This window comes from Populus alba, chromosome 4 (genome assembly GCF_005239225.2).
Source record: "Populus alba chromosome 4, ASM523922v2, whole genome shotgun sequence".
Classification (NCBI taxonomy): domain Eukaryota; kingdom Viridiplantae; phylum Streptophyta; class Magnoliopsida; order Malpighiales; family Salicaceae; genus Populus; species Populus alba.
The window spans coordinates 15,749,299-15,767,821 of NC_133287.1; the positions used below are offsets into that span (position 1 = coordinate 15,749,299).

Below are 18,523 nucleotides of genomic sequence, written 5' to 3' on the forward strand. Positions count from 1 at the left end.
AAGAGCCAGCCAACCTCTCCCAAGAACAATTCAATTCTCCCTCATTAAACAACCAGGTTGTCGAGTATCCTGTTGAATTCGTCAATTTTGCTCCAATCAATTTGTTTTTTTAAGCACTAAGATTGGAATATATATAAAGCATTTCATAACAAATCAAATTATATTTTATATCTTGAAATTTATTAAAAAAAATAAGTTTGAAATATAATTTTTATGCATATGTTTTTATATTTATTTATTTTACTGAGTTTGATATAATTCTATTTATGTTTATGTCTTAAAGACACTTTTCAAAAAAAATTAATTTTTTTTAATTTTAAATTGATATATTTTTTATGTTTTCATATCATTTTAATGTGCTGATATCAAAAATATATTTTTTTTAAAAAATATATTATTTTGATGCATTTCCAAATAAAAAGTATTTTGAAAATCAACCATAACTATACTTCCACAAATTATTTTATATATATAAATTTCATTTATAATTTTTACCAAACATATATTTAAATTCAATTAATCACTGTTAATTATACTTTTTTAAACACTTAATTTTTAAAAAATTATAATCACAAAAACTACATTAAAAACAAACATACTCTGAATAGAAGCATTGAGACACTGAGGTAAGTCGGTGATTATGATCATTAAACCTTGAGTGACATTACCAATATTATCAAAGAGACAAATTTCTATGCACCACAACAGGGCAGCTCTTTATAGGTTCTTACTTTTTTTTTTTTTTTTTGGTAACCCGGGGTGTCCGGGCCAGCTTACGAGCACCACGACTATTCCCCGGGCCCACTGAACATCCTGCAAGCCAGTAGGCAGGTAAGGCACCGCGGGGTGACATGCTGGTACTCCTTGAGGATCGAACCCAGGACCTTCGCAAAAAAAAAAAAAAAAAAAGACAAGATTCGCTGTTGATCAATGGGCTAGACCCTCAAGTGTTTTATAGGTTCTTACTTGTTCTGCTGGGGCACTATGGGCTTGCTTTTTCGGCTGGCTCTTTTATGGGCAGGTTCTCTTCTGTTTAACTTGGTGTTTTCAGTGGCTTGGCTGGGCGTAACAGGGCCTTTATCTTTCTTCTCTTTCTATGATTGATCTGCTAGCATTTCTCTCGGCTGGCAAGCTTCCTCTTCCAGGAATTTAGGGCCTAACATGCGTTTGACAGTCTCACTTTAGGCTACCCATAAGTTGCTTCCTTCAATCTCGCCATGTTATTGCTTGATGGGTGTTTGATCATTCTGCTAGGTTCTAAGGCTGTTGTTTTGGGTTTCGCAGAGCTGGGGGCGTTTCTCCTTGCTCATGAAAGGTGGGGAGGGCGTTACGGGTCTGGGCTCTTTGAGCCGACATCCATCCATTGAATGCATGTTGAGGTTGGCATGTTGCTAGGTATATATGTCCTTTGTTGAGGGGAGAGCTGTCCTGTTCTGGATTTTTTTTTAATAATCAAGCACTTTCAAGCATGTCTAATCTAAACTGTTCCTTTGTGCTTGGTTTGTGGCATCCTGTTGTTTGTTTTTTTGGTCAGCATGGCAGGCTTACATTGCCCTTTTCTCCATCCCATATATAATGCTTTAGGTTCTGCTTTAGGGTGTACTGGCTCTTCTCCTTTTTTGGTTTCTGCTTACACAGGCAGGGTGCATCGTCTCTTTTTGTCTTCTCTTCCTTAGTTTTCTTATTCAAGCAGTTTGATTGCAGCTTTTCAACTTTGTTTAGGATGGGTTGCTTACACTCCTCTATAATCTTTTCTTGATTTCTTTTGGTGTTGGATTTTCTCATGTTAAACTTTGATTTCCCCACTTTTTGCCTTTTGTTTTCGATGCACTTCTGCTTTTTTATTCCTCTTGATTATCTGTTTTATTTTTTATTTTTGCTTTCACAGGATCCAGTGTCCTTTGTGGTCCTCCTCAACATTTTAAGTCGTTTTTGCTGTTCTCTATGCCGTCCCCTTTCAAGGTAAGTGTGTCAAGCCATTTTCACTCCCTTTTTTTTTTTTTTTGCTCTGATGCTGGAATTTTGAGCTTTTTCTAGCTTTTTTCGCTGATTTTCTTTGAATTATCCTTCCTGTTGTGAACCGATGCTTTGTTTCATAATTCATTGCTTATTCTTTGCTGGTATGGGAGTTTCAGAGTAGAGTTGTGTTGCTCCTTGCCGCAAGATATATACTTTCTGAAATGATTTTTTTTGAACTCCTGCTTGAGCTGCTATGAGAGGTTATTTGAGAAACTACATTTCAGATTGAGAGGTGTGAGCGTCTTACGAAAACAGTCAGTTAAAAGGTTTCCCTTATGGATGTTAGTGGCTAGGTTGGCTGATGCATTGATCTAGTCTCTGTAAATGTTGTTATAAGATTGGTTTATGACGTCTGATCAGGTGTTTACTCCTTTTAATACAGAAATGATTCAGTCAAGTGAAACAAGAAAACACAAGGTCTGTTTATGACCAATATGAGCCTAGAAAAACCAATTTTGAATCCATATTACTTAAAAATATAAGCTATTTTAAGTTGATAATTTTTTAATTTGAAACATCTTGCATAATCTGGATGATTTATTGTTGTTTGTTGGTTCTTTTAATTCAAATATGCTTGATTATGGTAATGTAGTTTGTTTAAACTAAAAAAGTATGTTTTAGAGGCCTAAAATATCAGTTCTAGGTTTGACAATGGCTACTTCTATATCTGGGTATTTTTGGGTTTTAATGTAGTGTTTTTGTGTTTTTGGTAAGAACGTTACTTTAGTCCCAATGATTTGGATCAATTTTGATCAAATTCTTTGTACAGAACCCTTTGAGTGACTTTATTAATCAATAATATAGAGTTTATTTATATTAATAACATAATTTCAGTAGGTTTTAATCCTATGGTTTTGGTTTTGAACCAAAACTCATGTTGACAAAATTATGGTTTTTGAGTGATAATTAAAATGCATGAATGTTAGGTTATTGATCCTTGCATGATTTCCAACATGTTTGTATCCTTGGTTTGTCCATATCTAGTTTCATTTGAAATCTACATTGTTAGGTTCATGTTGAATGTTCTTTATGTCTTTGTTTTTCTAGGTTTTGATAATTTTTTTTTTTAGTTTTTGTGTTTTTTTAAGTTTTATTTTATTTTGGATTTTGGTTTAGGTTTTGGTTTGTTTTTCACATCAAACCAATGGAATTTAGTTTTGTTTATGGTCAAACCAAAAGTTCTGGGTCAACCCGGTCGGGTCAAAATCAGGTCAAAGGTTAAGACCTTGTTTGATTGATAATGTTTTCATTAAAGGTTTTCTTTGGCTTAAAGGTGTGTTTAGAAAACACCCTTTAAGTCTACTTTAATAGTTTTGGTTTTTGTCAAACATGTCTTTAAAAAATTGATTTATGCTTGTTGCATACGTCTCAACCCTTATAAAAAATTACATTTTATTTATAAAAATAGAGAGAAAATGTTTTTTTAGTATTGTTTTAGAAAATTTTTGTTTTTGCATTTTTTGAGAATTTACAATAAGTTTTTAAAATTCCTTAAGGATTTAACCAATATTTCAATAACCCTAAATGTTTTCTTTTATGAAAATTAAGGGTCAACATTCAGGTATAAATGTTGGACCTACAAGCAGACTGATTTTTAAATATTAAAAGTTGACTAGTAAATTCTTATAATTATTTTGAATATTCACCAATTTTAATTAATAATATTTTTCACTATAATATATGAGTTGTGGAACGCTTTCACCTTACAGGATAGGTGAACCCTGTTAAAGCACCTATATGGATTCTTCATATAAGAATTTATCTAGGCATTTGAGCCTATAATAAATTGAAAATGTCATATTTATTCATAAATGTAAATCTTTGTTTTGGGCCATAAACGGACCACCGGTTAAAAATCCATTAACTCCTTTAAACCACATCCAGATCACATAATGCAACCTACCTCATGTAAGGTGTGCTAAAAGTACTAATACTTTTTTTTAACCATATTTAGTCCCTTACCATAGAATCTTAAATAAGATTAGTCCACTTGGGTCTCATAGTAACCTTAAATCAAACAACCAGGTTGCGACTCCTTGACCTTGATGTCATGCCATATAGCGTGCGCACTTACTACATTGTTGAGATGAAATCTTCTTCTTTTCCCCTCTTACTAAACTTGAGAATATATTGCCTTGAAAAAAATCTAGAAAATATATAGAGTAGCCCACCATGAAAAAGGACACTTAACTAAAGTTGTAGCCTGTACAAATAGTAAAATAAACGAGAGAAAGAGAAGAGTAAGAAAGGAATGAGAGATACGAATATGCAAGAGAGAGATGAGTCAGAGAACTCGATTGGGTTGTGGCCCAACCGAGCTAGAAAAGCTTGGTTGAGCCATGACCCAACCGAGCTTGAGCTAGGCTTGGTTGGGCCTAGCCGAACCAAGCTTTATCTTGGAGCTTAATCCGGTTGTGGCTCAATGTGTGTGTGTGTATGTGTATATATATTCTTTGTATTATTAGCAGGTACTTATTCTTAGAATTATGTTGCGGGTATTATCTCACAAAAGAAGTGACAAAGATTAAATCGTCAGAAAAGTATTTGATTGAGGAGATAAAGATAGAGATATAAAATAAATATATATTTAGAATACTTTTGGAGTAAATTTATGTGATTTCAAGACATTAAGAGTGTGTTATTTTTTAGGTAGCTTTTGTGGTTGTGGTTTAAAAAAAATACGGTTAATTGAATTTAGACATGTATTTTGTAAAAATTATTGTTGAAGTTTATGTGTAGCAAAAAACATGTATAAAATGTTTGGTGAAAGTGTAGTTGTGGTTGTTTTTCAAAGTGTTTTTTATTTGGAAATGTATCAAAATAATAATTTTTTTTATTTTTAAAAATTATTTTTGATATCAGCGCATCAAAATGATCTGAAAACACCAAAAATATATCAATTTGAAACAAAGGAAAAAATAAAAAAAAAATTAATTTTTTTTAAAAACGTTTTTGAAACGCAATAATAAACAGAGTGTCACAAAACTTACTTAAAAAAGCACGTAAAAACTGCTGCGCAAAAACTATGTTTCAAACTTAATTTTTTAGTGGACCATACAGTACAAAACACAATTTAATTTGTTACCAAACACTTTACTGCGTTTGTTTCATTGCAAACGCAAAAACTGGTGAAAAACAATAGCAACCTAAGTATAGAGAAATATATCCCCTTTGTTTTTATTATCTCTGGCTCTTCTATTCCGAGATGATAATTAAATGATACCTAGAAAATAATACAAAAACATGTCAATAACAACAGATGATAAAGAAAATAAACCTTATAGCTCTGAATAATAAAAAGATTACTACTTCTAATTAGAGTAGTAATGGGGGAGAATTTAGTTCATGATTCTAAATCTTTTATCCAGTATTGCTCTTGCAAGTCCATAGGAATCTACTCTTACAATTTCATCCATCTTTTGATTATAAATGATAGAACTATATTCTCACAAAAGAATATCATATCAATTCATATTCTAAATTTCCAAACATGTATCAGTATCACAAAATAATAGTGCTTAAGTTTTTGCCCCCGCACATGGTACCAGGATAATCAAGTACTTGTTCGCTCTCATTTTCCTTCGGAAACTAAACTCCTTATTTCCTTTACTTCCTTTATCCAAGCATGTCATTAGCATTTAAACATGGTCTCAACTTCTAATTCCAAAAAATGGGTGCCGAGATGCAGTAATAGTCAGATGCAAATTCCAAAAAATTCTGTAGTTGAGTCACACTAGACTCTTCTGTTCGTTGAATCACTTTGGTCCTAAACACAAGTGCGCCAAAAGTTTTTGGATGGAATGTAGGTGGATGAGGCAAAAACCCATGTAAAGCTTCCGGAATAGCCTAGCTTGGGGACATAAAACTAGCCGGTATGACCTTTGCATGATGATGAATAAATAGGTCACAGGCATTTCTCTGCTTCTTAAAATGGCGGCACTGCATGAATGTGCCCTACAAGTCCAAAAATAAAATTTCCTGGCGAGTAAACTGACGAAGCCCTGGATGCATATATACTTGTGGACTTGGTTAAAAAAAAAAGATTCATAAACGGCAAATGTTATGCAATTATGATAGCAGATTCACTGCACATACTGATGCTGAGTGGTAGTAAATTATTGATATTGATGAGTTTTCAGAGTTGCTGACACATTGAACTATCCTCCTCGCATTTTATGTTTTTGGCCTGCTTGCATTTGTAGATTATCTTCACGTGGTATGGGAGCAACGAAAAAGAAAAAGGTGCATCACCCAACTTTTATTTCTCTTCTACTTAGATAATCTACTTTCTTTTTTGAAAAATCTTGAGGCACGCAGCGAAGGAAGAAAAATATAGTGTTGAAAAGCTTTTAAAGCGATCCCATTAATGTAAACATTCCGGGCAGAAGTCAAATGGTCTTCTCATTTCTAAAGTATATATCTCTGCTTTCTGTAAAGTTTTTCCAAGCTAAAGTTTGCGGCCAAACATTATCCATCTATTTGATCCTGGATACTGATCACCAGTAATTGAACAAATCTCTCGTTTCAAAGTGTTGAAGCATAATGCAGTGCCATGAGTTTGCCTTCTCATTTACAAAATTCTACCAGTGTTCTTTGTGATAACCAAGCTGAAGGATTTACACACTGCTTCCAACCCCCTTTTTCACAAATCAGGTCATGTTTCTCCATCCAATCAGAAGGCCAAGCTTACATTTCACCAGGTCCTTGCTTGGACAGTGGAGACTGTTTAGTCAAGTTTGAGATTTTTAAATATGATTTAGCTGTATCATAAGCATGTTTACTACCTTGAAATCATTTCGTGGCAATAGTTCACCATACGTGGCAGCTCCGAAGCCTCCATTCTCTGCAAAGTTCTATCTTCGTATAATATAATTTCGGTTTGGTTATATGAGAGGTAGAAAAGAGTTGTCTGTGGTCATCATCATAAGAGGTCCTAAGTGAGGCAAAAGCAGGAGGAGACCTATAAGAATGGTTGTAAAGAAAGAACGATTTCAAAGAAAGCAGTGAAAGTGAGGCCAAAAACATAAAAAGCAATTGCATACCATTTGCCGTTTATGAGTGAGGAAAAGCATTGAAAAGCAAAAGGTTTTGTCTTTCGCTAAGAGAGGGGAAGAAAATTTTCTAATAGAGACGAGAGACAGAAAGGTGGGCGACTGGCGATTGCTTTTAGGGATTGAAGCAAATTTAACATTTATATTTGTTTTTATTTTTTATTTTTCAAGTAGGTCTTGTGTTGGTTGAACCATTCTGCAGGCTTGGTTTAGTTTAATTAATTTTAAGTTTCAGAAAGCGAAATTGAATCAGATTTGTTTTCTTCAACCAAGGAATGAGATTATATGAAGAAAAGGTTATCTATCAAAGGAAGCACAATATAGAAATTTTCTATATCAAACTGAAGCAATAATACGATACTATCAGTCATCAAGAACACTAAAATTGCAATCCGACAGACTAGCTAGTTTAATGCATGCGAGGAGAACTTTGATTCTCATCTAAAGCAAAATTTAATCTATAAGTGAGGGTATTTTCCTGTAATATGGCTAGGTTATAAGCTTGTTTCAAGTTTTTAGGCTCAAATATTTTCACTAAGTTTTATTTTTATCTCCACTTCTAGACCACCCACAAACAACACTAGGGCTTGTTTCTCACTAATTTTAGCTCTATTCCACAGGATGTCAAAATCCTGAATGTATGTGTTCAAACTGCTAGTTTGTCTAAAGTCTTTAAGTTCCTCTAATGGGTCCTGCTGACCCCAAACCTACTATACAAAGCTTCAATCTTCACATTCCAGCTCACTTTCTAATTTCTTACACTCTTCATGAAGTCTTGGTGTCAATAAAAGGTCATTCTATCTAGGTAATATAAGGCTAACTTAAGATTCTCAGAATCATTAATTTCTTCATTCTCAAAGTAGTGATTATATTTCTAAAGCCATTCATAAACATCATCTCTATCAAAAGTTGGAAATTCATGCCTAGGTTTATATACCTTATAGATTTGAAGTTTCCCATCACAAGTAGAGCATGCCTTTTAAGTAGAGCCTTCATTATTTGATCTCTGGCAGGACTGGATTCATCTACAGGTAACTACAGTTTCTGTAGAATAAAGCTTTGTTGATTCGGTCCACTAATAAGATCTTTTAACTCTCCAAACTTAGCCTCGTGATTGGAGGTAGTATTTTCAATATCTGACCATAAAACTCGAGCAGCTTCATAACTTGTTCATACTTCTGAGATTGCTTGCTTGCAGCATCCAAAGAATCTTCAATCCTCTTAAGATCTTGTAATCGAGTTTCAAGTGCCATGTCTAGAATCTGAAGGTCTGAGGCTCTACTACTACTTGGTGCAAGATCAATATTCAATGAGCCAACTACTATGTTAGAGTTTTGTGTAGATTAACTAAGGATGAAAGAAAGAAACTATGGAAAAGATAAGGAAACAGTAATGGATAGAACAGAAGGATGATTCACCCGAATCCCCTCTTCATTCATTCATTCATTTTCTGTTATATTTCTCAAACTGTTCTGTTCTCTGGTGCATGCTGTTGCATAAAAAGCAGCAGTACAAAGAAACCTCCTACAAAATAGGAATTCCTGACATCCAATTACCAAGCCACATGTGGTAAACAAAACGTAAACATAACATAAAACGCTGCGTTGGACTTAAGCCTCCTAGGACGAAACGCTGCGTTGAACTTAACATGAGTAATTAAAACGCTGCGCTGAGAAGATTTGAATGTGCAACGGTCATCTCTTCTCCTCCAATTTGAAATCAATTTCCCAGTGATCCTTTCACTTGCAGCAATTAAGGAACCTAGTTCTTGGGCTCTTGAAGGGGCGCCAATGAACTTCCTCTACCTAGTAATCGGGAAATGCTCGTCTGGTTATAAAAAGTAACCCTCGTTTTTGTTTTCACATTTACGCGATACTTACAGAGAAGAAGGCCATTCTTTTTAGTGGTGGTTTTGTTGAGATGAAGGGTCATGAGAGTAGGACTGGAAATTAAAAAATATCATGCTTTTGAAACGCACCTGAGTCTCAGGAGCGATTTCTTTGGTAATCTTGAAAGAATCTCTGACAAAGCTTCTTGTAGGATATCATCTGACATTTTTTTCTCCTCCCTGTTTCTACGACATTCGCACTTTACAAAAACCCTTCGTTCTTGTTTCAACTTTGAGCACGGTGCTTTTCTGTTTGTATAACCCTCACAAGGCAGAAGGCTTCTCTCAGGATATCATCTGGCATTTTTTTTCTCCCCGCCCTCTTTTCTTTGACAAGGTTTAAATTTGAACCCATAAATTAAATGGTAGACTGGAGCTAAAAAAAAATGTTTTTAAATTCGTTCTGGTTTTTTAGAGCCCTTGATGATGAAATCAGGGACTGCTACTTCAAAATTTATTGACAGTTGATCCTTGTCAAGTTTTAAAGCTTTTACTAGCCAAAATACAGAAAAGATGTTCTTAACATAGTAATAAGTTCCAATGTAGTTGTTCGCATAGAAAGAAAACTTGAATCAATGGTGAGATCAAGTGCAGGAAACGTCTTGAGATGGTTTATCAACCCATTAAAATATGGGGAGAACAGGAAGACAACGGTTCTCCAGTTAATCTTGAAGGAGATATACAATACTGTTCAAAGTTTAATGATACAGGTAACCTTTGCGGCACCACTGACATGGTGTATGGTTTATGATTAATTTTTTTTTTCCCCTCTGATATCTTTTTCATTTATAATTTGTCAATCACTGTAAGAAAAAAAATAATCAGTTGATCTGATCTGATCTGATATTGCCATGAGGCATTAAAGGGCTTTCTTCACATCAAAGTAATTAGAACGCTCTTTGTTTGCAGCATGAACATCCTCTGGAGATGCCACAACAACTGAAACCCCTTTATCTTTAACAGCCTCGATTACCTCCCCAAATTCCTTGAAGTCCTTCAAGCTGTCGAAAAAATAGAGGAGAAAGGAAAGGTTCAAAATCTTGAAAAAGCTCCGAGGAAATGACAAGTGCTGGTGTGGATCTATATTCAAAACTTCGTTCTTCATATATATATAATCAAGCCAATGTCATTCAAATTGTCTATGGCTAACAATCAAAGTAGTTGTGCTAAGAGGAAAAATACATCTAAATGCTTGAGCATTGACCCTGATTTCAATTAAGAAAAGAGAAGCCGCACAACTTTAGATTCCTTGACACCTACAAGTTATATATCATTCTAGTTCTTCTAAAAAGAATGATGTTAGTTTCATGATGAACAAAATTTCAAACTATCAATTAAAATGACATGATTACAGAGAGATAAGATTTGTGAAGCGCCAAACAAATCGCAATTTGCACGATTTGCATTGTTATCATTAAAATACATGTAAATGATATGGCCTTGATTCTCCCATTATTTTCCTCTCCCTATCACGTTTATTTAAAGGATACTGGCTCTGTCTTGCATTCTGGGTAAAAACCAACCAATGCTTTTGTATTTTCACAAGTTTAGTGTTTGGTCAATGCAGAAATTAAACAAATAAACCTTAACCGTTACCTGGTTGACAATATTTCTTCCCGTCTCTTTTGCCTTTCTTCTTCCGTGATCCCCAATAAATACCGCAATAAACTGAAAGGCAAGGGATACAACAATATAGTTAGTGCACGTGGTTATAATACAAAGAATAAAAACCAATTAGAATTGCATTTCCTTAAAGTTTTTGCTTAACTACTGACTTCTAATTTCAGGCTCATAGATTTTGATTCCACATATTGTGGTTGTGTTTTGTATTTTTTGGATAGGGGTTTGGTTGGGTGGGGTGGGGTGGGGGAATAAAGAGAAAAGTGTTTAAATATTCCTTGTTTAAGCACACCAAGCAGATAAAAAAGCTCAAATCAAAGAAGAAGTGCGTTAAAATGGCAGCCAGAGAAGCTAGCAGTCAACCCTACAAAACACACACACACACACACACAATGGAGGAAGCTATTGTCAGAAGTTCTAAGTGCCTCTGACAGGGCCACGGTTATGGTTGCATCTCTCATCTCACTAAAAAAATTCCAAAGAGTGAATTATTAACAGTATGTGTCACCCAGACATGTGTTCTCTAGAGGAAACTTTGAAGACTAAACGATGAAACAAAGGTTTTTGAGTGTCCAGAAAATTGATGAGTCAAAAATGGTTCTAAAACATGCTCTCCACATACCTACTATAACCTTTGGCATCTGCCAGCTGGTATGAATCCACGTCTCCAATTGTTCCAATAATTGCTTTAGTAAGAGCATCATCGTCCATTTCTAATTCACGTAGAAAAGCACCAGACCCATCGTATACATCAAGTGTCTTCAAAAGGTTGGGATCACGATACGATAAAAAGGAGAACACTCCTACAAAAAATCATAAATTGAATTCCAATGGTTAGATTTATATTTTGTAGCTGTTAAAACTCCTTTCAAGTTCCAAACAGTGTGTAATTGGAATTCCATGCTGGGCACTACATCTCATTATTGTACCTGAGTGAGTATCAAAATCACAAAACCCTCCATATGCCCCACCACTAACACGCACACGATCCCACAACCATGTATTACTAATGTATTTGGAGATAACATAAGCACTCCCATTAAGCTGATAACCGGTGTCATAGATATTAGCAGCTTTGCCTACATAATTAACCTGTAGAAGGTGAAAGCTCAGAATTTTACCCTGGCAACAAGAATAAGAGACAATATGGCATACAACATTGTAGTTTGTTCACCTGTGTAGGAATCACAATAGCTTCATTTCCTGGAGAAAGGCGAGCATTCCAGGCAGCAGCTTCAATAGAAGACTTGCTAGGAAGCAAATCAAGAAACTTGCTAACATACTTTTCTGAGTTGGTGAGATTTTTCCCATCAGCAGTCATGTTTATCAAGCATCCATTCTTTGAAAATAAGGACATACGAATTTCCTCAAGAGATGATGAAACTCCAGCCCAATCTTGATCAACTCTCTTCTCGAGAGCTTTTAGGAATTCCAAGTAACTATAGAACCCCAACAATTGAGCTGTGTTAGTGTCATTTCATGCAGCGAGAAAGCTATCCATTAAACTTGAATCTTTAATGATTTATTTGTACATTCAAAGCAATTAGCATTATGTCAAAATCACAAATCAATGTTATTGCATATGTATTGAAATCCTAGAGCTGAAACACTTGTTTCGTATTAGGTTGTTGGATGAAATCAAAGAGTTACAGATTAATCCAAAAGGTGAACATTCTAACCTTACACCACCCATTTGTTCTGAAATCCATCCTGCAACATTTAACTTTGCATCCATTCTTGCAGCTGCAATTCCGTGGCCACTGCCTCTTAAACGGTTCTGAAGATAGTTTTTGAGAACATTGAGATGATGTTATTAAAGACAAAGACCCAATTTCATTTCTGATTCATCATACAAAAATATGAATAAGTACCTCCATTCTTGCTTTACTTTGGGAAACAAATTGCTTAAAGCGTTGCTGGTCTGTAAATTGGACTTCTTGAAGAACATAATTGACCTACAACAAATAACATTGCATCCATTGGTTGCATCCCCAGGCAACTGATTCTGTAAATGTAGCTACAGACTTTGAAACATAAAGCATCTGCTCAAAGTATCAGAAAATAGGTCTCTTCCTGTGTACAGATGTTTGCAGCAAGAAACAAATGCAGGCTTGAAAAAAGAATAAAAATAAAACCATGTAAAGCCTTCGTCAAAAAAACATCTTCATGAAACTAAACCAGTAGCTATATAGTATTCATGCTTAAGCAAAACCAATACTTCAAAAATTTTAGTTTGTTGCTATCTGGGTTTCTTCAACTGGTTCAGGTATCAAAGAAGAATTTACAAGGACATGCAATAAAAAGAAAAAAGAAAGCATTTCCAGATTCTAGAATGCATCACCTATCAGTAAATTCAATTTCTAGAAACTAGCACTTCAACAAACAGGAGCAGGCAAGAGAAAAAACATTAAAAGACACTGGAGCAAAATTAATCAAATTTCTCCCAGTGTGCTGAAACCTTCAGGGAAAAAAAGGCAACTGCAATACCTACAATGACACAAGTGCTTGAAAGCCACTTCAACCGGCTATAGAAACAAAACAATTCAACCACACTTACCAGGTTAAATAAGTCTTCAACACGCCCTGCCATGGCTTTCCCCCGAGCAACTATATGACTGCATGGATCTTCCCTGCCTCGAACAGATGATGTGAATGGATAAACTGATATACCTCCAGTTTTTCTTCCAATCAACTGGTTAAGTTGCACAAAGGTCAAATCCTTTGTGCCCATTTCAAGCAATGACTGGCTGGAAGGACATCGATAAATAGTGAAAATATGAATAAATATTCTGCAAAGAAATATACGAGACACAGGGCCCAGCTAATAAAATTGACCAAGAATAACACATTGTTTATAAGATTTCTGATCAGTTATCCTGAACTGAGCAAAACTCAATTTGTGAACATTTGTTAACAGTGGAGGCAGGAAAGAAAAGCATGCATGACAAGAAATGACCATGGAGATAATCTTCGAGGCAACATCTCACCAGAAAAGTGGCACCAAAGGAAGAAGTTCTTGCTTCAGTGATCTCATATTGAAGACAATCTCAGCATAAAGGACATCATTTGTGAAGAGGTCATGCTTCAATACTTTTACTCCATTGATATCCCCAACCTACAGTTAGTAAATAAATGCTCAGTACAAGTCTCCAAAATTCTTGGATGCAGGATATTCAAGTACAAAACACTAAGCTTAACAATAACCTCAGTGGGAACATGCATGGGTTCTTTGGGGATGTCACATAGAACGAGGCTTGGAACACTTCTTAAAGCTTCAGGTGGGTCGGGAGTTTCCTGCTTCAATTTCAGCTCCTGTGTCGCACGTGCTAGCTCAGCAAGATCTTCTTCAGTCATGCTTGCTTTAACTTTCTCCAAAATTTCCCTTTCAGCAGCTTCATCATGAGAAGCTTTCTCAGGATCAGGCTGAAACAGAAAACACCCAGTGTCATCTGAAGCAATTACTTCACAATACAAATAGAAACTGAACTTTCAGATTTAACTGTTTACCTGCATTTCAACAGTAACACGATGAGGATTGTTCAAGATGAATTTCTCAATTAAAGGAGAAAAAACAGCTTTGTAACCTTCCTCAGCTATTCTTGCTTTTAGGTCCATCAAAGGTTTCTCATACTTTAAAGGCTCAAAGGGATTCAAATCATATATCCATTTGCTCTACAAAACAAAACCACATAAATCATGCTTGAAATGAATAAATGATGACTGGTTTGCAGAAGCTAGGGAAAAAATAATCAAATCTTACCATGGATCGAAGCATCAGTGATAAGCCACGAGGAAATGACCCTGTGTTGTTTTCCCTGAGAGAAAACTCAATTGTATTCATGGATGCCTCCACAGCTTCTGTCTCAAATCCTTCCTCTGCTAACTTTTTAAGTGTACTCATGACTAATTCTTCTACCTTTTGAATGTCCTCTTCAAAGACACCCTTCAACCCAATACTAAATTGAGGCTGAAGCAGCTCATCTTCAATTCCACCACCAACAATGGCATCTCCAAGACCACTTTCCAGCAAGATTTTCCTCAAGGGAGAAGCAGGAGTTCCCAACATAAGATGATCCAAAAAGCCAAGTGTAAGCTCAGTTTCCAAGTCTAGGGGCTTATCTGCTAGCAGCCAATTAAGGCATACCATGTGCTTCTTTTTCAAATCACCTCCATCACCAGCAGGATATTTCTCAATGATCCTGACAGGCTCTGAAAAAAGTTTCTGTTGCTCAACCCTTGACTCATTTGGAGCTGAACTTGCATCAAACATATCTAGATACTCTGAGAGAGAAAGAGAGAACAATCAAAGCACAAGTTTTTCAGAATCCTGAAATTTTCTTAATTACTGAGCTGAATATTACAAGTGATGGTATATGAGATGAATGTTGACTGTATAATGATCTTAAGGTACACAACACAGTATTCCTCTAAAGCAAATTGATCATAGAACTAAAAAAGAAACATTAACAATCTATAGGCCAGCCTACAGGTTTTGTGAATACAGACACATAACTTATTCTACTTAAACAGTATGATAGTGTGATAGTATGATGAAGCATGATGACATAATTATTTAGACAAATTAAAATATATGAAACAGCTGCAAAAGTCCACCGGACAAAACCCATTAAATGAATAAATTTTGGTTTCATTTCAGCTGTTTTGTGAACATCAACTCTTGACACTCATGGCCAACATCATTTCACCTTTTACACCTGTAGCTCTGCAAACGCTTTCCTTTAGGACAAAATTACCTGGGTATTTTCTAATAGGCTCACCGTGCCTTGTATTTAAATGGGAAAAAATGGTTTACGTAAACTGCTTGCATAATTTATCAACAGAGATTGGACTCAGATGCAGTACCACTCAGAATGCGTAAGCGCTCAGTTGGATCATCATCTCCATAAAACCATATCCTGGCATTGCTCGGGTGGTAATATTTACCATGAAACTCCTGTGATATTTTAGTCAGTAAAGAAGAGATTACCTTATGTGTTAAGTCATAATCATGAATAGACTGATCCTAATTAAAGCCAAGGAAATAATATATATATATATATATATATATATATAGCATTCTCACTACAGTGCCAGAGATTGCACACGGGCAAAATAAATTAAATATTCATGCATAAAAATATTCACACGTTAGAAAATACTAGGCAACAGATGTACTTGACGAGAAAATCACACCACAAAGCAGAAGTTATTGCAGCAGGCAATACATAAGAGTGAATGGATAATAAAATATTCACTGTCCTAGTCTATATATTGTTTTGTAGGTATCCAACTTCTAAAAGCTATAATGAAAACACACAAGTTTTCTAAGTCCAGACAAATGGATTAGTGCCATCAAAGTTCCAGAAGTTTTCAGTCAAGACAGTGAAAAAAAAAAAATGGTCAGTTTGACACACCAGAATATCATTTCAAACCTGGAAAGAATTTACAACCCCCCGCACAAAAAAAAAAGGAAAAAAAAAAAAAAAAAACAGCTGTGGATTGTATAGTATAGACACTTCTACACTAACATACTAGAACAAGGATGTTGAGACTGACCTTAAATTGCTCAAAAGTTAATTTGGGAATGACTTTTGGATCCCCTCCACTATCAACACCGTAGGTATTGTCTGGGAAAAGAGCCTGCACAGAAGTTGCAAGTGACAGTTATTAAGGATAAGATAATGTGTAGTGGAGACATGTCCATAAAATAAATTGCACTTAGTGAACATTTGAATAACTGCATTCACAAAATTGCACCCATGAATGATTCCAAACAGACATGAAGGAATGTCAAAGTAGTCAACACTTTTCATACAGAAATGATTAAAATCAAACAATTAGAGATGGGGGAACTTGCCTGCTGAGCAGTCCGCCCTAAAATATTATCAGGTTGGGAATAGACACCCTTCATCTCATTAAAAACAACACCTGAAATAAAGGGAAAATAAACTCATTAAAGATGAAGATGCTGCATGCAAAAAGAGCAAATAATACTGCCTAACAAGTAGCTGGATATATTTCTATGTGCAACCTTTATAAGATATTTCTTCTGAAGGATCGTTGAGCTCGAAATGCCAACCCTCCTGTTGAAAAGTCTGGTAATCCTCCACACATTTTGGGAAGAATACAGCATCCAGGTATACATCAACCAAGTTATAGAAATCCTGTTTTGGAAAACAAGGTCCAAGAATTAAAATCTAAACAAAATCCGAAAAAAGAACTACTCTATTACCCAAAGTTGCATGTTGTACATTTATCAATTTCCTCTTACCTTTGTATTCGTGGAAGCAACTGGGTAGCAAGTCCTATCAGGATAAGTGAATGCATTCAGAAAAGTATGCAAACTTCCTTTCAATAACTCAACAAACGGTTCTTTCAATGGGTACTTTCTTGACCCACATAATACACTATGTTCCAATATGTGCGGTATCCCAGTTGAATCCTTCCTGCATTACACCATTAGCCACGATCAGTAGCTTGCACATCAACTAAATTAGTCACTAGTCAGCTTGTGATGCTTGTTACAAAATCTGACAAGTTTAACAAGTTCTCAGGTCCCCTCTCAAGAAACTATTTTTCACTGATAACCAAACCGAGAAGAGCATAAAACACAAATTTTTTTCACAAAGCTTTTAATTTTCAAATACAAAACACTCCATAGCCGTTTTCTTTCACAAATTCAACACTTGGACAATCATAATAAATTCAAGATTTTCAATAGTATCCACACTCTTCTACTATAAACCTCCACAACTGCATCCACGTAACACTAAATTAAGCTTTAAAACAACGAAAAAGAATGCTAAATGCTATAAAATTAACTATCACAACTAATTCAAGATTTCAATAATATCCAATTTTCTTTATCTAAATTACATAATAAACCACTATAACTGCATCCACTTAGCATCAAATTAAAACAAGGGATGATACTAATGCTGATACTAAGAACTTACGGAGGAGTGCGAAAAACAATGCCGAAAACTTTGTTCTCATCATCATTAGAAACAGACATGACTTCAGCTCCAGTTTTTTTATGCTTGAATAACACAGCTTTTGATTTACATTCTCCGATAAACTCCTCCGATACTTTCTCAAATCCATATTTCGCCGCAACCTCGTCAGACACGTTGCTGACATCTGCAGCAACACACAAAATCAAAACTCAGTTATTCGTTTTTCTGATTTTAAACTGGAAAAATGAAATACACTTGACCTGGAGAGTACTGTGTAGAGATGGCGTGAGGAGAGAGAGTAGAGAAGTGGTGTTTGTTGAAGTGAAAAGAGGGGGAGGAGGAAGACGACGTGGCAGAGAGAGGAAGGAGTTTGCGGCGGCGGCGGTGGGGTAGGGAGCGAGAAGTGAGCGGGTTGATCGAACGGTGGGAATTTCGAGGGGTGGAGGAGGAGGAGGAGGAGGAGGAGGATGAGAGAAGGCGAAAGAAGTTATGAGGAGAGTAGTAGCGATGGTTGAGGATTAGTTTGTTGGAAGAGCGCAGGAGAACTGCTGTCTCCATTTTTTTGGAGATAAAGAGAGGGGCCAAGGTAGAGAGGTGGGTTTTGTTTCTTGTTTTATCGGGGTCTAACGGGGGAAGGAGGGAAAATATCAAGAGGTGAAGGATGGGAAGGATGTGACTTTGGAGTGTCGTTTTGGGCTTTTTTCTTGATCATAAAAAATAAAAATAAAAACATTTGATGAAATTATCATCTTATTTATTCTCACTTCATGCACGTGTCATGGAAACATATATATATAAAAAAAAAATAGACCTTGATTGGAAACATAAATCTTGATTTAAATTATTTATAGACGGGAAGTATATATAAATTCATTTATTCTTAATATTTTTTTTTTAAGTTTTTAAAGCAACCACACATAACTCGATGTTGTTTTAGAAAAAAAAATAAGGATGATGAGTTTTCATCCGAGTTGGAGTTTAATTTTATC

The 18,523-nt window shown here is 35.4% G+C and overlaps 1 protein-coding gene and 1 long non-coding RNA gene across 2 annotated transcripts; one reads left to right on the top strand and one right to left on the bottom strand.

Moving 5' to 3' along the window:
- The first annotated feature begins 968 nt into the window (after positions 1-968).
- LOC140955510 (uncharacterized) lies at positions 969-7,795 on the top strand. The gene is made up of 3 exons (XR_012169703.1): positions 969-1,395; positions 1,889-1,962; positions 6,222-7,795. It is a non-coding gene; the product is annotated as an uncharacterized lncRNA (long non-coding RNA).
- Positions 7,796-9,547: 1,752 nt separating this feature from the next.
- LOC118050694 (presequence protease 1, chloroplastic/mitochondrial) lies at positions 9,548-18,162 on the bottom strand. Its single transcript, XM_035061117.2, has 19 exons — positions 17,795-18,162; positions 17,535-17,718; positions 16,850-17,024; positions 16,610-16,742; positions 16,436-16,506; positions 16,135-16,218; positions 15,442-15,532; positions 14,339-14,859; positions 14,086-14,250; positions 13,783-14,001; positions 13,566-13,693; positions 13,136-13,325; positions 12,450-12,533; positions 12,258-12,355; positions 11,753-12,017; positions 11,508-11,670; positions 11,201-11,381; positions 10,555-10,626; positions 9,548-9,959 (listed from the first exon to the last, which is right to left on the bottom strand). Exons 1-19 carry the CDS (start codon positions 18,090-18,092, stop codon positions 9,818-9,820), a joined length of 3,264 nt encoding a protein of 1,087 aa, XP_034917008.1. The 5' UTR covers positions 18,093-18,162; the 3' UTR covers positions 9,548-9,817.
- Between the last annotated feature and the right edge of the window lie 361 nt (positions 18,163-18,523).